Raw genomic sequence first — 20,829 nt, 5'->3', positions numbered from 1 at the left:
AGTTTTCTTGTACCTTAGAATTTAAGAGACACTGGTTTGCTTTGCAGCCCTAACATACTTTTGTATGACCTTAGAAAAGCATGCAAAGTTTGCTACACTGTCATTCTTGTTTGCTCCTGTTATAACCATCTTGAAATGGTTTAGTCAGAAATCAATGATCATGTTCTCCACCATGTTTTTTTCTACAATGAGACTTCAGGTTGTCTTACAGTCAGTTGTCCACAAAAGCACAACACTCAGATTTCTGGGGTTAAGTAGGTAGCACTGGCTGTTGTAATTTTCGTAGTAAATAATTTAAAAGCAGACTGAGCTGAGGGGGATGGGGGGTGGAAGAAAAAAATAGAAAAAAGGTTCTTAGTTTCCATCAGACATAAGCTTGATGTTTTCATGTAAGTGAATACATCAGTCTCTGGTGTAAGCATTGTTTTAGCTACACAGGTGAAAAAACTAAAATGTTTGAGGTAATCCTGCATCTTATGATGTTGGCCAATGTGGTGTTGTGCAAAACAGTGGTCTCGAACAGCACAACCACCAGCTTCCTCCCAGTACCTTAAACCATTAAATGCATCTGTGTAAGTCAATTTGCTGCAGTTAGTTGCTTTCTGCTTGGTGGATGAATGCTCTGATTGTGCACAGACTAGAGGCCACAAGCTGTAGCATCCATTTCTGACAAACTGGATTGGGGATATGCAGACCCTGTGTGTACAGGCCACATGCAAGCCAAATGCAATACCTGTTTTCTGAGAGTTATGGATAAGAAACTGGGGAATACCTATGCCCTGTAGTAGGAACTGAGTTCCATCAGAGATTTTATTTATAGTTCTGCATTTAAAAAAAACACTTTATGTAGTAGTGGGCTATGCCTCAAAGTGAATTCTGATGGTTTAAAACATGTCTATACGTGTCTCTGTGTGTGTGTGTGTGTGTGTGTGTTCCCTTTTGGTTAACAAGTGCTTACAGACAATAAAGACACAAAACTTGAGACTATTTGAAACACAAAAGTGGGCCTAATTTGTTACCCGAATCAGTCAAACCAAATACATAAGATCAAGATGTGTATGATGTATTATTATATTTCCATGTGTCTTTCTGTTTGTATATAGACAAAATTAATGTATTATATCTAAATAAGCACATATTTTCCTACTATCCTATGTCAGCTTTATAAAATCAGTCAGTGGAAGCTGTATTCAGTTGGTATGTAACATCAGTTTACCCAGCAAATTATTTTGTTGTTCCACAGGTCTTGACTCCTCTTTTCTATTGTTGGTGTGGCTTGATCCTCAAGCTATTCAACATACTAAGCCAGAAATGCTTGCACTGAGTTTGTTTTAGATCAACAGGAATGTTGATTTTGTTGCAAGTAATGTGCTTTCCATGACTAATGGTTCTTTGGTTTAAAGTAGTTGTTATTTGTCATACTGACAGGTACACCTACTGCGAAATGCTGGCGATGAAGTTACCATCACAGTTCAATACCTCAGGGACGCTCCATCATTTTTAAAGCTCCCATTAGGTAAGAGGAAATTAGTGAATAGGAGTAATTTGTTTTCCTCTTTGTAGTATTCTTGTAATAAATTGATAGTGACAGAAATAGAAATTCAATCCCTGAGTGCTTTACAGGAAGAAATAGAAGATTGTCTGTCTACTTTACTTCTTAACATATAAAAATCAAATGCATACTGCATTGCTGGTTATGTATAATTTATTCAAAATAAAACTGAAAAAAAAATCATTAAAATGCCGTACAGTCATGGGTGATAGCTGAAAGTTTTTCAATAGAAGCTTTGCCTGAACACAATGAAATAGTGTTTGCAAACATTTGAATCATACATTTACACTGAGAGGTACTTTGAGGACACTTACCAAACAAACGGATAACATTAATTATATATATTTCATAAATTACTTTGCTATTTTGATTGGTTTTGTCAGCAAAAATATGTTGAGACAATTGAGTAGTTTAACAGTAACAATACCAAAAAAGTGTATAAACAATACAGATCAGGGAAGTTTGGGGCTCTTTGTGTTAGCAGATAAAATATTCAAGTTGCACAGTTGTGATCAGTGTTGCAAGTAGAAAAGTGTTCATAATAAATCAGTTTATTTAACCAGATTATATAATTTTAATCACAAGTTTATTTTAACAGATTATTTTCACTCCAAAATAAGGAAAATGTTTTGAAATGTGTCTTATTCTTTGGATTTATTTAGATTTTATTTATTTAAGTTGGGCTCAACTATGTACTTGTTTTTTCCTAATTTCATAGGTGTCATAGTTTAGATCTTTCCATTAGAAGAGTGTAAATCATTTAATCTAGATTTTTAAACCTGTCAAAAGCCTACTTGACAGGCCACTACTAAGCTGAATTATACATTTTATCCTAAAATGTTTCTTTCAGTGCTTACTGCTTATCATTTTCATTTGAAAATAGATGGTCAATGTTTCTTATAATGAATCTTCTGGTTTGGTTTTCCTACTTTTCCTACTAGATCATCAGACAACTCTAAAATTATGTTGACAATGCCTTGGATAACTGTGTCCAAGCTTAAACATGATTTTAGCAAGCTAACCACCTTACCAGTAGTGTCTGTGTTGTTGAACATATTCATTTGTGACTATGACAGTCCTACTAGAACTTATATCTCATCTTGTACACTGACATCACATGAACTGTATTGCCTGCCATTGATTAATCTTAGCTAAGAGCCAAACTCCCACTGAGACACTCTCTCACTCCCTGTTCTCAAACAGAACATAGTGGGAAAATGGAACCAAAAAGCTCTTTAGTGAAAAGAGATTAGCTATTAATTACCATCATGGTCAAAGCAGAGGCAACATGGGGAAACATAGATAAATGTATTGCCTATTAAAATCAATTCAGGCAATGTGAAACAAAGACAAATAAATTGCCCATCACCTTCTTCACTAATCTTGAGATTCATTTGATTTTTGTGTCCCTCTTTTCCTTACTATTGTCTCTGTTCTGCATTTTACCATTTGTTGAATAGTTTTCTAGAGATGCTACTGGCTCAGTGGTAATGTGGGATCAGGCTGTAACTGTCTGTGTCTGGCACAGGGACCATTTCCCTGTTCTGGAGACATCCCACCTGCTGTGATTTAGGTTTGCTTATCCAAGAAATAGGATTTTGGGAGAAAACGGCAAAAGCAGGCACAACTTAGAAGCAAAAATAGATAGATTAACTACAGTAAGAGAAGAAAATAAGAAGGGAAAAAAAATAACAACACAAGTTAATTTCTAAAACAAACCCTTTCTCTCACTACAAACTGTTCGTTTTCTACAAACAACTGTAAAGAGGCAAAACTCAGAACTCCAGGTCAGTACCACTTATAAAACAATCTTTCATTCAGTTTTTGAGAGAGAGAAGTCACTCCTGTGGTTTGGTAACTCTAACACAAAAGCAGCCCATCCAGAGAATCTGCATCTGTGGAAACTTCCCATATCATGTAGCCTTTCCCATGACTACCTATGGGCCATGGATTTTACAAATTGGGGTGATACCTTTTAAAAATATTTAAAATGTTTAAAACCATTATTGTGGTTTCAAAAAAAACCAGAGGATCTTTTTCAAATCAAGGAACAGAGATGATCTGCTCACTTCTTCACTGACAGAGGGCTTCTTCTCGTCCCTCTCTGTTCAACCTCTCATGAGGGCACAAAAAATATTCATTCAGTTTATTACAGATACCTTTACTCAAATCCACAAATCATCTCTGCAATTTATGAAAGAATTTATAAATTCTTTTAAATATAAAAGAATTTCAGGTTACCAAAATCCACAGGAGATTTTTAGCCTAGAACCAAGGCAACTCGTCATCTCTATCACTTAAAAAAGTCACTTTTCCTTTACTAACTATGAGATCTCCATATTGTCCCTTTATGTGTCTCCAATTTAGCCTTTTCTTTCATCTCCTAGAAGGGGTAGAGTTTCAAAGTCTCAGTCTGTGTCAGGAAAGAGTTAAAGCTTGCCCAGGCTGGCAGTGGTCAGGTCATCTCTGCCCCAGCAGCTGCAAATGTTTCAAAGCCATGGGGTGGGGGAGGAAGGCTGATGGATACTCTGTTTTTTCCACCCCTGGATCTGATGGTGTGAGCCGCTCCAGTTGCTCTGTAAGGCCCAGCATAGACTGGGGGGAGTGGGGAATCCCTTCCTCCCCTCGGGCCAGGGGTGCCGGCAGCCGGGGGGCCCGGGACACCGTCCTGCCATGACCGGCCCTGATCCCCGCTGCGACCCCAGACACACAGCCGGCCCTGCTGGACTGCAGCCCGGCCTCCTCTGGGGCTATGGCTCTGGAGTCCTGGACACCCTGCCGGACTGCAGCCTGGCCTCCTCTGGGGCAGTGGCTCTGGAGTCCTGGACACCCTGCCGGACTGCAGCCCGGCCTCCTCTGGGGCTATGGCTCTGGAGTCCTGGACACCCTGCCGGACTGCAGCCCTGTCTCCTCTGGGGCTATGGCTCTGGAGTCCTGGACACCCTGCCGGACTGCAGCCCTGTCTCCTCTGGGGCTATGGCTCTGGAGTCCTGGACACCCTGCCGGACTGCAGCCTGGCCTCCTCTGGGACAGCGGCTCTGGAGTCCTGGACACCCTGCCGGACTGCAGCCCTGTCTCCTCTGGGGCTATGGCTCTGGAGTCCTGGACACCCTGCCGGACTGCAGCCCGGCCTCCTCTGGGGCTATGGCTCTGGAGTCCTGGACACCCTGCCGGACTGCAGCCCGGCCTCCTCTGGGGCTATGGCTCTGGAGTCCTGGACACCCTGCCGGACTGCAGCCCGGCCTCCTCTGGGACAGCAGCTCTGGAGTCCCGGCCGGCCCCGGCCACCCTGATGGCAGCCAGGGCATAAGCTGGGATCTCCTCAGCTGCCCACATTACTTGTTCACTGGACAGAGGAGAAAGAGGAAGTCTCCAACCCAGCTTCAGCTTTTCTGTGGGTATATAAACTTTCACCAGAATTCATTTTTCGTTTTCTGTATGGTCAGAACTGCATGTGAAATTCAAAACCCAGCCCCAATAGGTCCCTGTCCTTTCTACAGAATTCCAAGGTCCTAGCAGAGAGATACTCTTTCAACCCATGACACCACCCCATGAGCCTTTGCCACTAAGGCCTAGCACATTCTCTACATGAGCTGGCTGCCACCTTCACAAGTATTTCATGTAGGTCCAGGAATATTGGTGCCCTATTTGTACATCATGGGCAACTTGGCTTTCTCACCAGGAGATGCTGCAGCACTCCTGTCTGGGAGGCTGAGATCATGGCACTACTTCCATAAAGTGCTATTTCTGGAAAGAGAAAGCAGTCATCATCAGAGAGGCCCTTCCTCCTCTCGATGTGACCAGCTAGCTGTATTTGGGGTCTGCCCCTGTTTACTGTTACTCGAAGAAAACCTTTTCTGGAATAGGAAAGACCGTGCCATTTTAGACAAGCTACCAGACTATCAAGGGGCACAGCAGTGCTTCCAAAATGAGATGGTTTGTGTACAAACTGCTTATTTTCGGCACCTATCAGACTTGATTCCTTTATGCAGAGCATGAGGAAATTTTTGGCAATCATTATACTACCCTGCCTAGTCCTATGCATGACCCAAGCCTTATACCACATGCTCAGAAAAAGAACTTACTAGGTATGATCAGACAAGTAAGGAACTTAAGAAATTACCTTACTCCTGAACTCCTGGACCTTCACAAAAGCTTACATGTGCCTCTCCAGAATGTTCTGTGTGGCCATCCAATAGAGGCTGAGCCCAAGGTCTGTGAGACAGGCAATCTTTGGTAAATGGCTTGCTATAAATATTCATTCTTGTGGTGAGAAAATCAGCAAATAATGTAGATTAAATTATGGAAAATAGTCCTGATTTAAGACAATAAATGAACTGGAGTTCCAGAGAATAGTAATGGAGTTACAGATGATAACACCCCATTTGAAGAAGAGCTTTTCACAAGTCCATGCCACAAAAGGGAATTCCAGTCATGAAGCATCAATGACACATATAAAAAGCTATTCCATTATGCAATAAAAATTTCTCCAAAACACACTGCAGGCAGGATTTAAGTGCATATGTGCATAGTTCTGAAGTATCTTGGCCTCTCCTGGTGTCCCAGAAGACTCAGGCACTTGGTCTCCTACCTTCCAGCATTTGATCAGACCAGCTGTTGTGCTGGCAGTTTTAGTGCTGTGGTATGTTTACTTTGACTGCAATCACAATGTCTCTTCCCATTAACCCATATCATCACTATGAGCAGATCATCAGGAGCAGCATCTGCCTCCCCTGCCTCCTTTTCATATGTCTCCCTCCCCTACACTATCTCATTTGCAAAAGCACAAGATGTCATAACACGGAAATATCTACCTACAGTTCTCATGATTTTTCTATCTGTTTTACTCCTTCATTATTACCAAAAAAAAATTACAGAATTTGACATGGATTTATTTGTGGATACTGATTAGGTATCACTTAAGGATGACACAAAAACTGCTTGTTTCTGTATTTGGAGGCAGCCCCATTCAAGGGTGATATGCCAGTATTGATCCTTGTCTCTTTCACAGCTATCTGGGACACTTAGCACTTACTCGACTATTAAAAGGCTGTCCATAATAGTAAAAGAAATAATTCCAACAGACATTCTCTGCTACAGTTATTTCTTCGATCAGCAATTTTATAAAATATAGCAGGATGCTTGGCAGAATTTTGCATAGGACAAATCATTATTTCTCATAAAACAATCAGACCTGGATCAAAATTGTTATGGGCCAGTAAGGTCTGCTTCATTGGGTTGTGTAGCTCCATGCCGAAGATGATTCCTCATCCCATGGCTGTGGCTTTCTCTAAGGTCTCTGTCAGCTAGAGAGTAGATTTGTCTTTCTTGAAATCAAAAGAAGGATTTTGGATTTTTGATGTGAGACAGAAACTTAAAATTGACTATAAGGCTATTTTTTAGCCTGTTACAGAATAATTATGGCGTCAACTCTTGGGTATTGTCATTAAGGATTCTCTGGATCTCAGTTCATTACCCATCCCAGAGCTGAGCTGGGCTTGTAAAACCCGTTTAAGTAAGATTCACTGCTGCTAGGAAAATTCTTCAGAATATATTTCTGGTAAAATAGACTCTTTTCAATTTTTTTCAATTTGATAGTTATACCAAATGATCAGAACATTCTGAATTTGCAGAGCTTATGGTACAATTAAAAATCAAGACATTTTCCTTTGATTTTAATGTTATGGTTGTTCTGGAATGGACTTTTTATCTTTTGGAAGTTGCCTATGCCATAATCAGCAAGTTCAAGATATGAGTTTTTATTTATGTACAAGAGGTGTCCAGTATCCTTCAGCAATACCAGTCATAAACCAAATTGTTGTTAATAATAAAGTTTTGCTGACTGTTTGCTGTACATTGCTGTGCTGTTGTGTGTTTTGAGGGTTGTTTGTTATTTAGAGATTGTCATTCACTGACTGAAATAAACAATCTCCTTTTGATGAAACTGTTCAGTTGTCCAGAACTTTAATAGAGACTTTTCTATGTCTAGAAAGTATAAGGCTATTAAAGTTAAAAATAAATTCTAGTCATTATTAAAATAAGTAGTAAAATATCTAATGTCTTAAACTGAAAAAATCTCATTTTGTTAAAAGTATTATAAAAGGATTTATAAACAACTCCTACCTGTGCCACTGCAAATGCATTCTTGCATTAGGTTTAATGTCAGCTAACTTGATGATTTCCTGAGTTACTGCTGGGTCTCCAAAATCATCTATGATCCTTACAAAGTTTATTTCCCTCACACTGGAGTCCTCCCTGGTTTTTTTGTGCTACCCACAGGGGTATCTCAGTATCCTCTCTGAACTGCAGATTCATGCCCTTGCCATCTCTATGTGTCTCTATGTCTAAGCCCCTTTTTATTTCATGGGGTATGTAATGAGTTTGGGTTTTTTTTTCCTCTGAACATACTCAGCTATTGCTCAGGTAAAGATCAGGCAGAGATCTTTTCCTCTCCCACAGGATCCTTGCTCACCCAACCTTCCCAAATGAACAAGAATGCCAATGCTGAGAATAAGCAAATTAAACAGGTGATGCCTATCAAAGGGTAGATTTGCATTTCTCTTAAGCCAACTGTCTATGATTTGGATGAGAGATCACACATTGAGGCAGTAACAATTGCTGGAAGCTTCACAACATATCAAATGCCTCTTTTCATAGCACTGGTACCCAGCAGGATGCTGTAGCTCAGCTGGTCAGAACATGGTGCTAATAACACCAAGATTGTGGGTTTATTCCCCAAAGATCCTTGTGAGTCCTTTCTAACTTGGAATATTTTATGATTTCTGTGATTATGGACATGGAGTGAGAAGTTGCCTGTAGCAGATGTTTTGTTTAACTTAGACATTTTGATAATCTTTCTTGAAGTAATGTTCCAGATTTTGGACTGGTACCTTACACTTGATTTGGAGTCTCATCTACTTAGGTAAGATCTGCAGTAGCAGGTAGTATATGATCATATTGTATTTTGTTCTAAGAACAGGGAGGAACAGCCCTGATTGCTCTAGGGCTGGCATGTGGGAGAGCAAACAGAGTTCCTTGGAGAGATGAGAACACTGCACCTTCCATGAAAGTAGCTGAGCATTTGCAGTGGGAACTTCTAAAATGCTGAATGAGGTTGTGAAGGAGTAGCCCATGAGTAAGTGAAGCAGAAACAGCAGGGAAGAAACTAAAAGACTTGTGAACTTGTTTGCAGTGAAGTGATGGAGATGGCATGGCCTGAGACAGTCTGTGTAGCTAGGAATACACAGAAAAAAAAATGGAAGAAAGTTGCTGAAAAGTAAATCTGCTGGGGCACTGTGAGAGGAGGGAAATTTCTTTCTTTACTCTTTTATTCGTAGCTTTCCCATATGATGGATGTAAGTTTTCTCTACTTAAAAATAGTCAATTAATTATTCTAATGTAGTATTCTGCATTATGGTAAACCCTGGATTTAAAGATTTATAAATACCTGAACTCATGTCTTTTGGTATGCTCAAATTGCTGAATAGGTGGGATAATTCCACTTTCAGAATGTGATTGATTCAGGAACCTGTGGGATAATTCCACTTTCAGAATCTGATTGATTCAGGAACCTGTGATAGTTGTCTACTGCTGGAGACAGTCAGATTTCCTAGCAGGCAGACTCTTCAGTGGAGAATTTAGTTTTGTTTATTTGGTTTTTTGGGTTTTGTTGTTGTTGTTTGTTTGTTTCTTGGTTGGTTTGTTGTTTTTGTTTTTGTTGTTTTTAATTAAAAGAGTTAGAAATTTTCTTCTGTTCCATCAAGCTGTAGTTGTCTATTGACTATGAAGATAAATTTTTGTAGCTGCTGTACATATATAAGAACTACAAAATGTTGTAGTTAATAGAGTTGGTGCTTGGTTTAGACCCATAGGAGCAAATGATAATGACTCCTTCTGCTGACAGGACCTAATACTGTACAGAAGGGACTGCAAACAAAAACATGCTGAAACTCCAGAATTCAGGCTATAATTATGAGACCTCAGCATTGAACTGACAGGTCTGTAATGGAGAAAATGGCTTTACTTGAATTAAGTTCCATTTTGCTAGATGTCCCACATATATGGAAAAGAGACATATAAAAATATATTACTAAGAATGGCTTTTTGACTTCTGTGTTGTTAGACATGACAGACTTATTAATGTGAGATTATTTACAGGCAATTTCAGGTGAATTCTTCAGATGGATAAATGAGTTTTCAGTGATGATGAATATAGTGCTGTGCAATTGATTTTATGTGCATTATTGATACCAAGTGCTATCTGACAGTAATTGTATATCATTAGTGCTATTTGTTAACATCTTACATTTAAGCACAAATTGCACAATAATGTGACTTTTTGCTGTTTCCATTATTATATGTTCCAAAAGTATTAAGCTTTCCTGGAATCACTTTTAACTACTAAAGTAGGACGATGATGCATAACTGCTAGAAGGAGAGATATTTTGAAGACTATAACTGTGTAGTCTTAGCATAGTGATATAGTATCAGCAGTTCAGGGTGATTGTTTGCTTTCAATTTCTGAATTTGAGAAGGAACATCTTTCTTAAAACTAATTGCATTTTAAGGAAAATATATATCCAATAATAAAATGTATTTATGTGTCCAGTTTGTACTTGCCTGAGAAATTCCTATTATCTTTGTTTATAACTACAATCCATGGTTATACTCTACGGTGAGACTTCCAAGACTTGATAGAAAATTTGTATTTAAATTATTAAATGCATTTTGTGTAACTGAACTTCTTACTTGGTTTTGAATATCTTATTCTCAGTGAAAAAAGACTTATTCCCGCAAACAGTTAAGCATGCAAATAGATACCATGAGCACAGCCCCTCTCAGATGACATCTAGATACCTTTTTTCTTTCTAGATTTAGGTATAGAGTATGGATATTTCATTGTCTGTCTTTCTAAAATACAAGTAGTATTTCTGTCTTGTTTTGGTGAATTATATTAAAAATTCTTCCTGTGTTTTACAGCTGGAATAGATATTGTCTGATATATACATATATTTTTAACATCAGCAGTTATTTTTCTTGATCTGATTTCCAGGTTCCCCTGGACCATCCAGTGATCACAGCAGTGGAACTTCATCACCTCTCTTTGACAGTGGCTTACATTTAAATGGAAACTCAATTAACACGGTATGCAGATGAATAATAAAAGCATGGTGGGTGTAAGCTCTGTAAGTTCTTTTCCCATTTTCAGCTTCAAAATGCTAGACCACCCTAGTTTTTTTCTTATTGTTGTTTTTTGATTGATTTTTCAGTGCTTATACAGTAAATTCTGTACTTTACTATATTCTGTACTTTACAAAGTCCTCAACACATGGCCCTGAACTGCTAGGTTTTTACTCTGAGACAGCTGAGAACACAGAGTGAACACAGTAATACTTAATCATTTAGACATGAATTCATGTCATACTTTGTCATACTTTGTTGAATTGTAGCATTATACTGAATTTAATCCAGCTGGAGATGCTGAAATGCAGGTGGAATTAAGAAAATAATGTAAAGTTGAATTCTTGAAGCAAACTTTTTTAATAGGAAAGATAGGGAGAAAAAGAGAAAGAAATAAAAGATGAGAAAAACATCTCTGTCTTTAACCCAGAGGATATTCAGTTCTTTTTTCTACAGCGAACAACTGTGTTTAAATTAATTGCAGCATTAAAGAAATTCCTTTCTCCAGGAAAATCATCAAAGAAGATAGAATGCCTTATCAAGCAACAGTGCTGTCCTTTTAGTAATAAAAATTGAAAATATAAATACTAGCTGTACAAGGATGTGGACCTTTATGCTCAAAACCTATTTGACACCTCAGCTCTAGTCTTTTGGTTGGTATTAAATTATACAGAAAGGATACCCACTGAACGGACAAAGGGCTTCTCTGTTTTTTCCTTTTCTTCTCAGACAGTGATATCATTGTCTGATGCTGACTGTACTTCACTCAAGCGTTGCACTTCCTTGAGCACTGTCTCTCTATACTACTCCTTAAAGTTTGTTTTCATCTGCTAAAAATATATTCATATATAATAATATAAAGGCATTATGTACCATAGGTAAATAAATAGAAATATGCTTTTCTGTGCTGATAACTGTACCTTAGTGTTTGGTGTCCAACCTGGTCCAAGATACAAAAAGTTTCATGTTTATTTGTTTGCAGTTATCCAGATGAATATTACCTTTAACTGCCTTGTAACTGTTGTCTTACTAAAGAATCCAAACCTCAGGATCCAGCTGTCTGCAATGTCTTGTCTACCAGGTTCTCTGCAGGCAAAGAAAGTCCTTTCTGCAAAGAGCTTACATTGTAAAAGAAGGGCTATGATTGCATGAGTGCATTGTATTAGCACATTTTAGTAAATTAGTACCTACTAAGTGCTAGAATGAGTGTGTTGTGGTAATTTTTAATAATCATTATGACTACTTTGGGAATTGCCCACTTTTAGCTTCTTGTATTATAAAAATATAAATAGGTGGCTGGAGTTTTGTAGGCTTGTAACAGAGTAATTTAGAGTTAGTTGCCAAGATAGCACACAAAAGACTGGGTAGGCTTGAAATATAAACGGAAAAACAGAAATTAAAAAAAGGTTTAATAGTAAGGTACTAGGTTGATTTTTACACCATTTAATTTTTCTGAAGCCTGACATAAACTCACACTGAGAGCTGTGTATACAACAGACACTATGACCTAGCAGTAGAATACACAGGACAACCTACATCATAAATCATAAAAGTCATCATCTCCTTTCACAGAAAACAAAACTAAAAATTGCTAGAATCTCATTGTGAAATTCAAAAGCAAAGCTCTAAGTATTTTGAGCAGGATTGACTGGATTTTGAGATGATGCACTGTATGGTCAAACTTTTCTCAAACTAAGCTGTTAGTGTAACTGAGCTGTGATCATATCTTGAAAAGTGGTTATGAATGTGTTTCAACTACTGTCTAGTGAGTGCTTCTATTTTATTCAATTAAATATTTTCAGTTTTATGGTAAAGTAGAACTGACATTTCCTGTAATTCTGTTGCCTAATAAGGCTAATGATATTTGAATCCGGTTTTTACATCACCGTGGTAGGGGAGATCTGACTCACTTTGAACACTGCATCTTGCAAATTTGTGTTGCAGTTTACCTTCCTAACCACACTCAGGCCCATGCCATAACAGACAATGCACCTGTATTTATATATGGAAATTCTACTCCAAAAAGCACGCCATGTAAAGGAAAATACAGGAATGAGATCTAAGGAATTACTGCTACATCACTTTTACCAAGCTGGCATTTTGGATGTCTTCAGAAAAACAATACTGAGGCACTACAGCTGGCTTGTATCGTAGAGGTAGTAGTTTAGCCATCTTAGCAGCAAGCTCTTTCTGCCTGATATGATTGTATCATTTTCATTTCTGGTGCTGTCTTTCCTCTTTAGACCTGCCTCTGTCACCTCTGTTGTGAAGCATCTGTTGTATGTGATGTGATACCATCTTCAGGTTTTATATACATCTTTTATAATATCAGAGCAGTTTTCAGTACCAGTACAGCATTTTAATGGGGTTCTCTGAAACCCAGAGAAATTAGCTGAAGTGCTCTCTTCACGCCTAATTATTTTGAGCTTGGGCCCTGTGACAAATGCTACAGAGATTGACAGTGGCAGTTACATTCATCCGTACCTTATAAGTGGTTTATTGAACACAATGTAAACTTCCAGAGGAGAATATGAAACATACAAAGGAGATGGTCTCAAGGCTACTGAGTACAAATTGTTTACCTGGAGAGTTCTAACTCTAAAACAATGAAGAAAGTGTTTTAGAGATATCCTATTAGATGTCCAAATATCCTAGAGATCCAGGCCAGCTTCCTGGAGAAATTAATAGTGGAAAAAAAACCCTGTAAATAAAACAAATTACTGTTTAAGACACCATGAGATAATATGACAGTTACAATGCAAGGATGTAGGAGAAGGGAAATACAGGTGACCTTGCCCCTGATGAGTGACAGCTTTGTTAATTACCCAATACAGCCTCGCCCTGATGACGGATAGCTATATCCAATCAACATAAGTGTGATAGAAGGGAGTGGCTTAGCTGGTGAAGGGAGGATCATGAGGGAGTAAGAACCTTGAGGAAGTGGGAATGGGAGAGTCTTGAAGAAGGATTCTGGGGAGAGACAATCACTACAGTGAGACCATTCTGGGTCTGCAGTTAGAGCCTGTTGTTGGAACCTGCAGTCACAGTCTAGCTGGGTAAAAGCCTGCATTCAGAGCCTGGAAACTAATACATGCAGTCACAGTTTAGCAGGAAATAACCAGCAGTCAGAGGCTGCAAGGGAAACCTACAGTAGGAGTTTGCTGCAGCCAGAGTCAGGATGGCTAAGCTGTAAAGAGGAATAAGCCAGGACCCTTTTTGTGCTGTGATAAACAAGGCGTCTTTGTCTTAGCTCATTTCTACCCTCTAATGAGAAACCTGCTGCAACACAAAAGCAGAATATACTAGGTTTTTATTTGTTTGAGATTCCAGCTTCCTGGAATTGTCTAAAAGCAATGTTCTAAGAAGTGAAGTGAGACCAGAGTAAATTGTTATTTTCTGTAATTTAAGACTCATGTAATTTAAGGACTCTTAGTTTAATTTTGATAGTGTATATTAAGTTTAGTTGGTTAGATGAAGCTAAACAGGCACTTACATTTTTCTAAATAATTTTAAAATTTTTTTCCTTGATGCTAAATTAAAGAGTTTTTCTTTAAAAACTACATGCCTGCTTCATCATCAAGTTTTTAAAAAAGAAAAAAGTACAAATGCTCAGTAGAATGCTACATCTTTAATGTCTATGGCAGTTTTAGTTCCAGAGTGAAAGAATGATACAGCTCCATCCCAAACACTAAACAGCAAAAAGGGAAGAGGATTCAAGAAAGGGAACATTCAACTGAGACTGAATAAATGTCCTACATATGAAAGCTTCAACACTTTTGCTTTTTTTAATATTTCTGTAGTGTCTTCCATTTTAGTACAAACACACTACTGACCATTCTTTGTGGAGGTGGGCGGAGCCCCGGCTGCTCTGCCCTGGAGGGAGCCAAGCTGAGGAGTCAAGGAAGAATTTCGCAACTTCAGCCAGAGCACCTAAGACAAAGACAAACCTCCTAGCCACGGCGACCTGGCTGGAGACCCACAAGCCTCCTCGGGATTTTATGTAGATCTGTTACAATTGATTGGTTTTTCCTCCCACCCTGGTGTACCATAAAATCCTCTGGTCGGGAGAGGTTCCTCGTCCCTGGATCCCTTTCGCTGGTACCCTCTCAATAAAGTACCACCTGCGGAAATTCCATACGAGACCTCTCTCTCTCTCACCACGGCCGGCTAAAAGAGGGGCTAACTCACAAGGGCATGAGCTAAGAGCACTGAGCTGAAATCACTGAAAGCTGAAATCACTGAGCTGAAAGATCACTGCTCTGCCCGATGCTGAGAAGCCCCTCTACCCAGCTGAGGAGCGCCCTGAGCCCCCAAGGAGCTGTTTCTAGCGAGACATCCTTTGGGGTGGCTGTGGCTCTCTGGGTCCCAAGCGGCGGACCCCATCCACCAGCTGGCATAATTCTTAAAGTTATTTTATTCTTCAGTTTTTTTGTTATTCTGTACCTTGCTTTGATAAGAGAAACTTCAGGACTTCGGTTCAATACCTTTTCTATTAGAATGATTTCACATGTGATACTGATTGCCTCTGCCAACCCTTGATCTCATAATCTATGATTTTCTCATGGAGTATGAAAAAGAGGTAACTTTGAATTGACTTCCAGTTCACAGTGTATTATTTGGCAATGTAAATTCATAAAATTATTAATTTATTATTAATACAAAAAAGAAATCTCACTTAGAGGTACACAGTGGTTACTCTCATGAGAGTAATCATCACCAAGTCTTCCATATTTTGATGAAGAGAAAGATAAAACAGATAGAGCCAGCTGCGCTTAAATAGTTTGAGCTGCTGTTGTGTTGAAAACTTTTATGAAATGAAGACCTTTATGAAACACACTGCTAGTAAGTTTTTCTCAACTAACAAAAGATGAAGTGACTATCCCTTTTCCACCTCAGTGAGAAATAATCCAGATTTTCTGTTTCTGATTATACCTCTCAGAAATCATAGCAATAGAAGCTGGAAGAAAATTTTAAATAACACCTTCCTACTTCACTACAACAGAATTGTAAGGAAAATCTTTTGGATTGGAACATTTGTTTAGACTTGGCTGTGCAGAAGTGCTGTGTTTTTCTAACTGGGATTAGAGTTGATTGGAACTTTTACTATGACAATAATAAAGTGAATACAAGGTGTCTTTAAAAGTCCTCGTCTTTACTTTTATTAATGCCCACAGTCACTGCTAATCCTTTCAGCAGTTATTTCTTCTAGTATTTAACATTGTATTGATCTGGTTGATCATTTCTTCTGCACAGCAATTTCCCGGTTTGCTAGTTATGCGGTTTTAGTTCTTAAGCCTTTGCATGTGAATACATGTTTTTTTACAGTTCTTTTGAATTGTCTCATTTTGAGTTTGCAACACTAGCAGCAAAATGAAAAGTGTTTCTATATTTGATGTTAGCATAGATGAACCTTGGCAGTTCAGGTATATGTGTATGTGGCTTATAGAGAAAACTGATTGTAAAATTGAGGTAACAAGTTCTTCTGCTAAACTGCATCCCGTGTTTTTCCACAAGCTCTGGAAACAAATTGACACTGATCTCAGAGAGAAAAGCAAGAGTCAAGGGTCAGATTTATCCTGAGGGGTGTGCAGACTGTAAAGTTCAAAGAGTTCCCCTAACCTTGAGCTAATTTTTCTAAGCAAAGACAGTATGCCCCATTTGGGGATAGAAAAAGCTGCCAAAATCTTTGTCTAACAGCTGAAGTTTGGGTACACTTGGATTTATAGTGTGAAACTATAACAATTTCAACATTGTATCTTTTCTTTCCCTTATATATGTTTAACGTTGGGTTTTGATTTCTGACTACTACTGTAGTTTTTGAGGAGTCATAATTACTTTCTACTTTTTGTGCTGAGATTTAATATAAACTACTCTGGCCCCTGTCCCCTACCCCCAAAGGAAGAATATATCTGGAAAGGTGTTGCAGGCAAGGTTGTTGAGGTTATTTAGAAACCAATTACATACTAGCTCAAGGGAAACAAATTAAAGAAAAAGGTGCAAGATTCTGACAAATATTCCATATGTGTTCTCTAAAAATATCTTACTCAGACTTGTACTCCATTGGTTCATTAAAAAAATAAAAACGTATTAGCACCTAGCAGCACAGATTTAATGAAATATTCATTAATATTTCCATTGTAAATTACCTCTGGATAGAGAAATTTATATAATTGAAAGGGTTTAAATTTGTTCCTCACTGTTAGAATAGTAATCCAATTGTTTTAAATGCATAGCAATTGCAGTGAATAATGCAGTGTAAGTGCCTAACATGTACTGATATACAGGCTCTATGTAAACATCATATATAGGTGCTCAGTATGTGTAAACTCATATATTAATTAAAAAGAATTAAATGCCCTGCAGAGCAATCATTATATTTCAAAAGCATGTGTCTGATGCAGCATTAGAATTAAAAGTGTTTCTTTTCTGTGATAGGAAAGGGGGAGTTTTTCACATGCTTTTTCCTCTTCCTCCCATTTAATTAAACATCTGTCAATTAAAATATTGTAGATTGAGCTGTGTAATTAAAAGGTGCTGCTTTCAGTGAATTTTGAAGGCATCATATTACAAGTCCAAATTGTTACTTCACCTGAAAGAGCATGTTTCCTCTATAGAAGCCTTTATCCATTAAGTGATTCAGTGATGCATGCTTTACCAGATAATTACTGTCTTCTTAAAACTGTCACAGAATTGTGCACCTACATCTAAGAATTCCATTAAAAATAAATAAATACAGCCCTGCTTCTGAATTCATGCTGCATCAAAGGAATGCACAGGTATTTTGATGTCATAATTAAATATCTCTGAATTCTCAGACAAGTTGAAAACTCTGACTCCTATTTACAGTAAATATCACCATAATTTGTTTTGTTGGCTGGGCATCACGAGAGTTTCATTCATGTCTCTACTCCTGGCTAAAGATTTGGTATTTGTGTTGTTCAACGATTAAAGCAAGCTAATGTGAGAGTCTTTTACTGCTAAATGGAGCAGTCATGTTTTCTTATCCAATCAACATAAAGCCTCTGCTTTCTATCTGTCCCTGTAATAAGTATTAGCAAATCCTCAGCCAAACATAAATCAGATAAATTTATTGATATACTGAAAATCAACCAACTTATATAGGTATATATACATAAATTTCAATCACAGACTGGACTAAACACTGTAGGAAGGGCACATCCAATTCACTCTGGGTTGGATGTTGCTAGGTGTTGTTGCAAAAAATTATGTAACTCTAATTATCTTTTTTCAGAGTAAGTGTAAGGCAAAGCTGTCTATTTGAAAAGCATGTTATATTGAAGGCTTTTTTTTGAGCATGCTGAGATATTTTTAGTAATGGAGCTTTGACAAAACACATTCCAGTTGGCATCAAAAAGATGCATGAGAGCTAGTATTTTCTAATCTAAGAGATTCTCACGAAATCCACTGAAACTTAATGCCCAGTGTTTTCAATTATAGCTTAAGCAATGAAGTTATGCCAAGCTATTTTAGTATTTCAGAATTTAAGGCATGTCTTGAAGATGCTCTTAGTCATATGATTTAGTTTTAGGTAGTTGTGTGAAGAGCAGAGATATGGACTTAGTGATCCTTATGGATCCCTTTCAACTTGAGATACTCTATGGTTTCTATAATTTAAGCCACAGAGTTGTTTTTACAAGGAAAATATATCAATATGTAAATATTGAATATATTTATGTTGCTACCATTTTCATATACATATTTTACAGAGAGATATTTTATATAATTTTCAGAAATTCTCGGCAATGCTCACTAAAATGGAAACAGCAAAAAATTACTTTGAGAAATAACAGCATCATCATCATTATCATCTCTTTTTGAACCAGTGTCAACAAAGACAGTAATCAAGATTAGTCATACCTCTTACATGCGCTCTGTAGAAATATAAATTTATGGAATAGAATTAGGGCTTTAATGATGCACTTTGAAATATTAAATCCTCTAAAGCAGAGAATGGATAAGTTCCAAATTGTCAGTAAAAGGCTATATTTTTTTCCTAGTGAATATCGTATTTGAATCTTATCTCATAAAATGGTACATTCATAAACACATTTAGGTTAAAAAAGACCTCTAGATAATCAAATCCAACCTGAGCTTAACCAAGAATGGCTGAGTCCAGCACCAAACCATGTCTCTAGGTGTCCTGTTTACATATAATTTAAATATCTCCAAGGACAATGACTCAACCATTTAAACCTGTTCCAATGCTTGACAACCCTTTCTGTGAAGAAGTTTTCTCTAATATCCAACCTAAACCTCTCCTGGTGAACCTGAGGCCATTTCCTCTTGTTCTATCAGTTGTTGTTTGAGAGAAGAGACCAACACCTACTTGGCTTTAAATTCCTTTCAGGTAGTTGTAGAAAGCAAAAAGGACCCCCTAGAGCTGCCTTTTCTCCAGCTGTTAGCCATCTTAGCCACCTGGGCACACCCTGGTCCTTTTCCACCTTTCTAGTGACTCTACCCCCAGACTGTGGCACTGCAGGGGATCATTGTGGCCCATGTGGACAACCTGGCACTTGGCCTTGTTGAAACTTATACAGTGGATAAAGTCTGTCCAGATCCCTCTGCAGATCCTTCTATCCTCCAGCAGATCAGCAATCCCACCCTATTTGGTGTCCTCTGCAGGCTGACTGAAGGTGCACTTGATCCTCTCCTCCAGATCACCCATAAACATGTTAAATAGGACTGGCCCAAATACTGAGACCTGGGGATCACAACTTGTGACTGGCTCCCAGCTGGATGTAACTCCATTCACCAGCACTCTGTGGGCCCTGCCATCAAGCCAGCTTTTACTCACTGATGGGTGCACCTGTCCAAGCCATGAGCTGCCAGCTTTTCCAAGAGAATGCTGTGGGAGGCAGTATCAAAAACTTTACTGAAGTCCAGGTAGATAACATGCACAGCCTTTCCCTCATCCACTAGGTCTTGTAATAGAAGATCAGGCTGCTCAAGCAGGACCTACCTTTCCTAAACCCATGCTGGTTGTCTTGCATGCGTCACATGGTGGCACTCAGATGGCTGCTGGTCAAAGCCCCATCCAGCCTGGCCTTGGATACTTCCAAAGATGGGGCAGCATTTGCCTTTCTGCAAAGCAGACACTGTAATATGAGATTAAAAATACAATTAAAATCAAGCTTAATCATGCTGAGTAATGTGACCTTGAGTATTTCTGATTACAAGTGAATTAACCAAGCTTCATCCTTCCTGAAGCCCATGTTTAATGAAAAAGCTGTATCAACCTAAAATCACTGTGACTGCTTTCAAGGCAGGGCCCTAGCACTAACTGGAAATAAAATTAGTAGAGAGGATTCAGAAAGACTTTCTTCTGATGACATGATATTTTTCTTGCAGAGATTTAAAATCAATGACAGTTTAAAAAGAAATTTAAAATAACTGAGTTTCCCAAACTCTGCAAGTTATACATCACAAAAAGATGAAAAATTGTCAGTCCCAGCCAGCTGGGATCTTTTTCTTTCCTTCCTATGTTCTTAATGGAAACTTAATTATAGAGACATGTCTGATTACATCTTTCCATTAGTGGAGGACTTTCTGGACTTATTTTACTTCTTGGAAGACCTTTTGGTTGCACCATAACGAGTTGTTATATAGTTGTGTAAGGAAGCACAAAAGCACTTGCCCACAGTGTCATTCATAGGTCAGTGATTGCTAATGGGATACAGAGTCAGACCCTCCTCCAGGTCAACAGTACACAGCTGCCCCAGGTAGGTAGTGATTATGTGTCATTAAAACTTGATTCTTGTTCACTGTTCTATCAAAATGAGATTTTTGTGTTCAATATATTTCTTAATGGGCAGGTGTTACAAACAAATTGGCATTAATTTGCAACATTGCTGGTGACCTCAGCAGAAAACTGCAGGTATAAAATGACTGAGAGCATAAAAGCTGTGATTACAGAGATGATCTCTATTTTAGTGCTGTGGAGGAATGATCTGAAGAGTTTTCAAATTGAGCAGCAGATGGCCTTGAAGGTCAGCCAGCTCACTACACTGGGTCAGACCAAAGAACCACCCAGCCAAAAAGCTTGTTCCCAGCAGATGCCCTCAAGAGAATACAAGAAC

At 38.4% G+C, this 20,829-nt stretch overlaps 1 protein-coding gene across 1 annotated transcript in view; it reads left to right on the top strand.

Moving 5' to 3' along the window:
• The window catches only part of SNTG2 (syntrophin gamma 2), a 126,881-nt gene that overhangs the window by 38,718 nt on the left and 67,334 nt on the right, over positions 1 to 20,829 (top strand). The window contains exons 6-7 of the mRNA XM_066314874.1: positions 1,429 to 1,516; positions 10,605 to 10,696. Of these exons, the coding sequence (XP_066170971.1) occupies positions 1,429 to 1,516; positions 10,605 to 10,696 (180 nt within the window). The remainder of the gene's footprint in view (positions 1 to 1,428; positions 1,517 to 10,604; positions 10,697 to 20,829) is intronic.

The sequence above is a fragment of the Sylvia atricapilla genome, chromosome 3, assembly GCF_009819655.1.
Source record: "Sylvia atricapilla isolate bSylAtr1 chromosome 3, bSylAtr1.pri, whole genome shotgun sequence".
NCBI classification, from domain to species: Eukaryota; Metazoa; Chordata; class Aves; order Passeriformes; family Sylviidae; genus Sylvia; species Sylvia atricapilla.
This window is presented reverse-complemented; position numbering and strand designations above follow the sequence as displayed.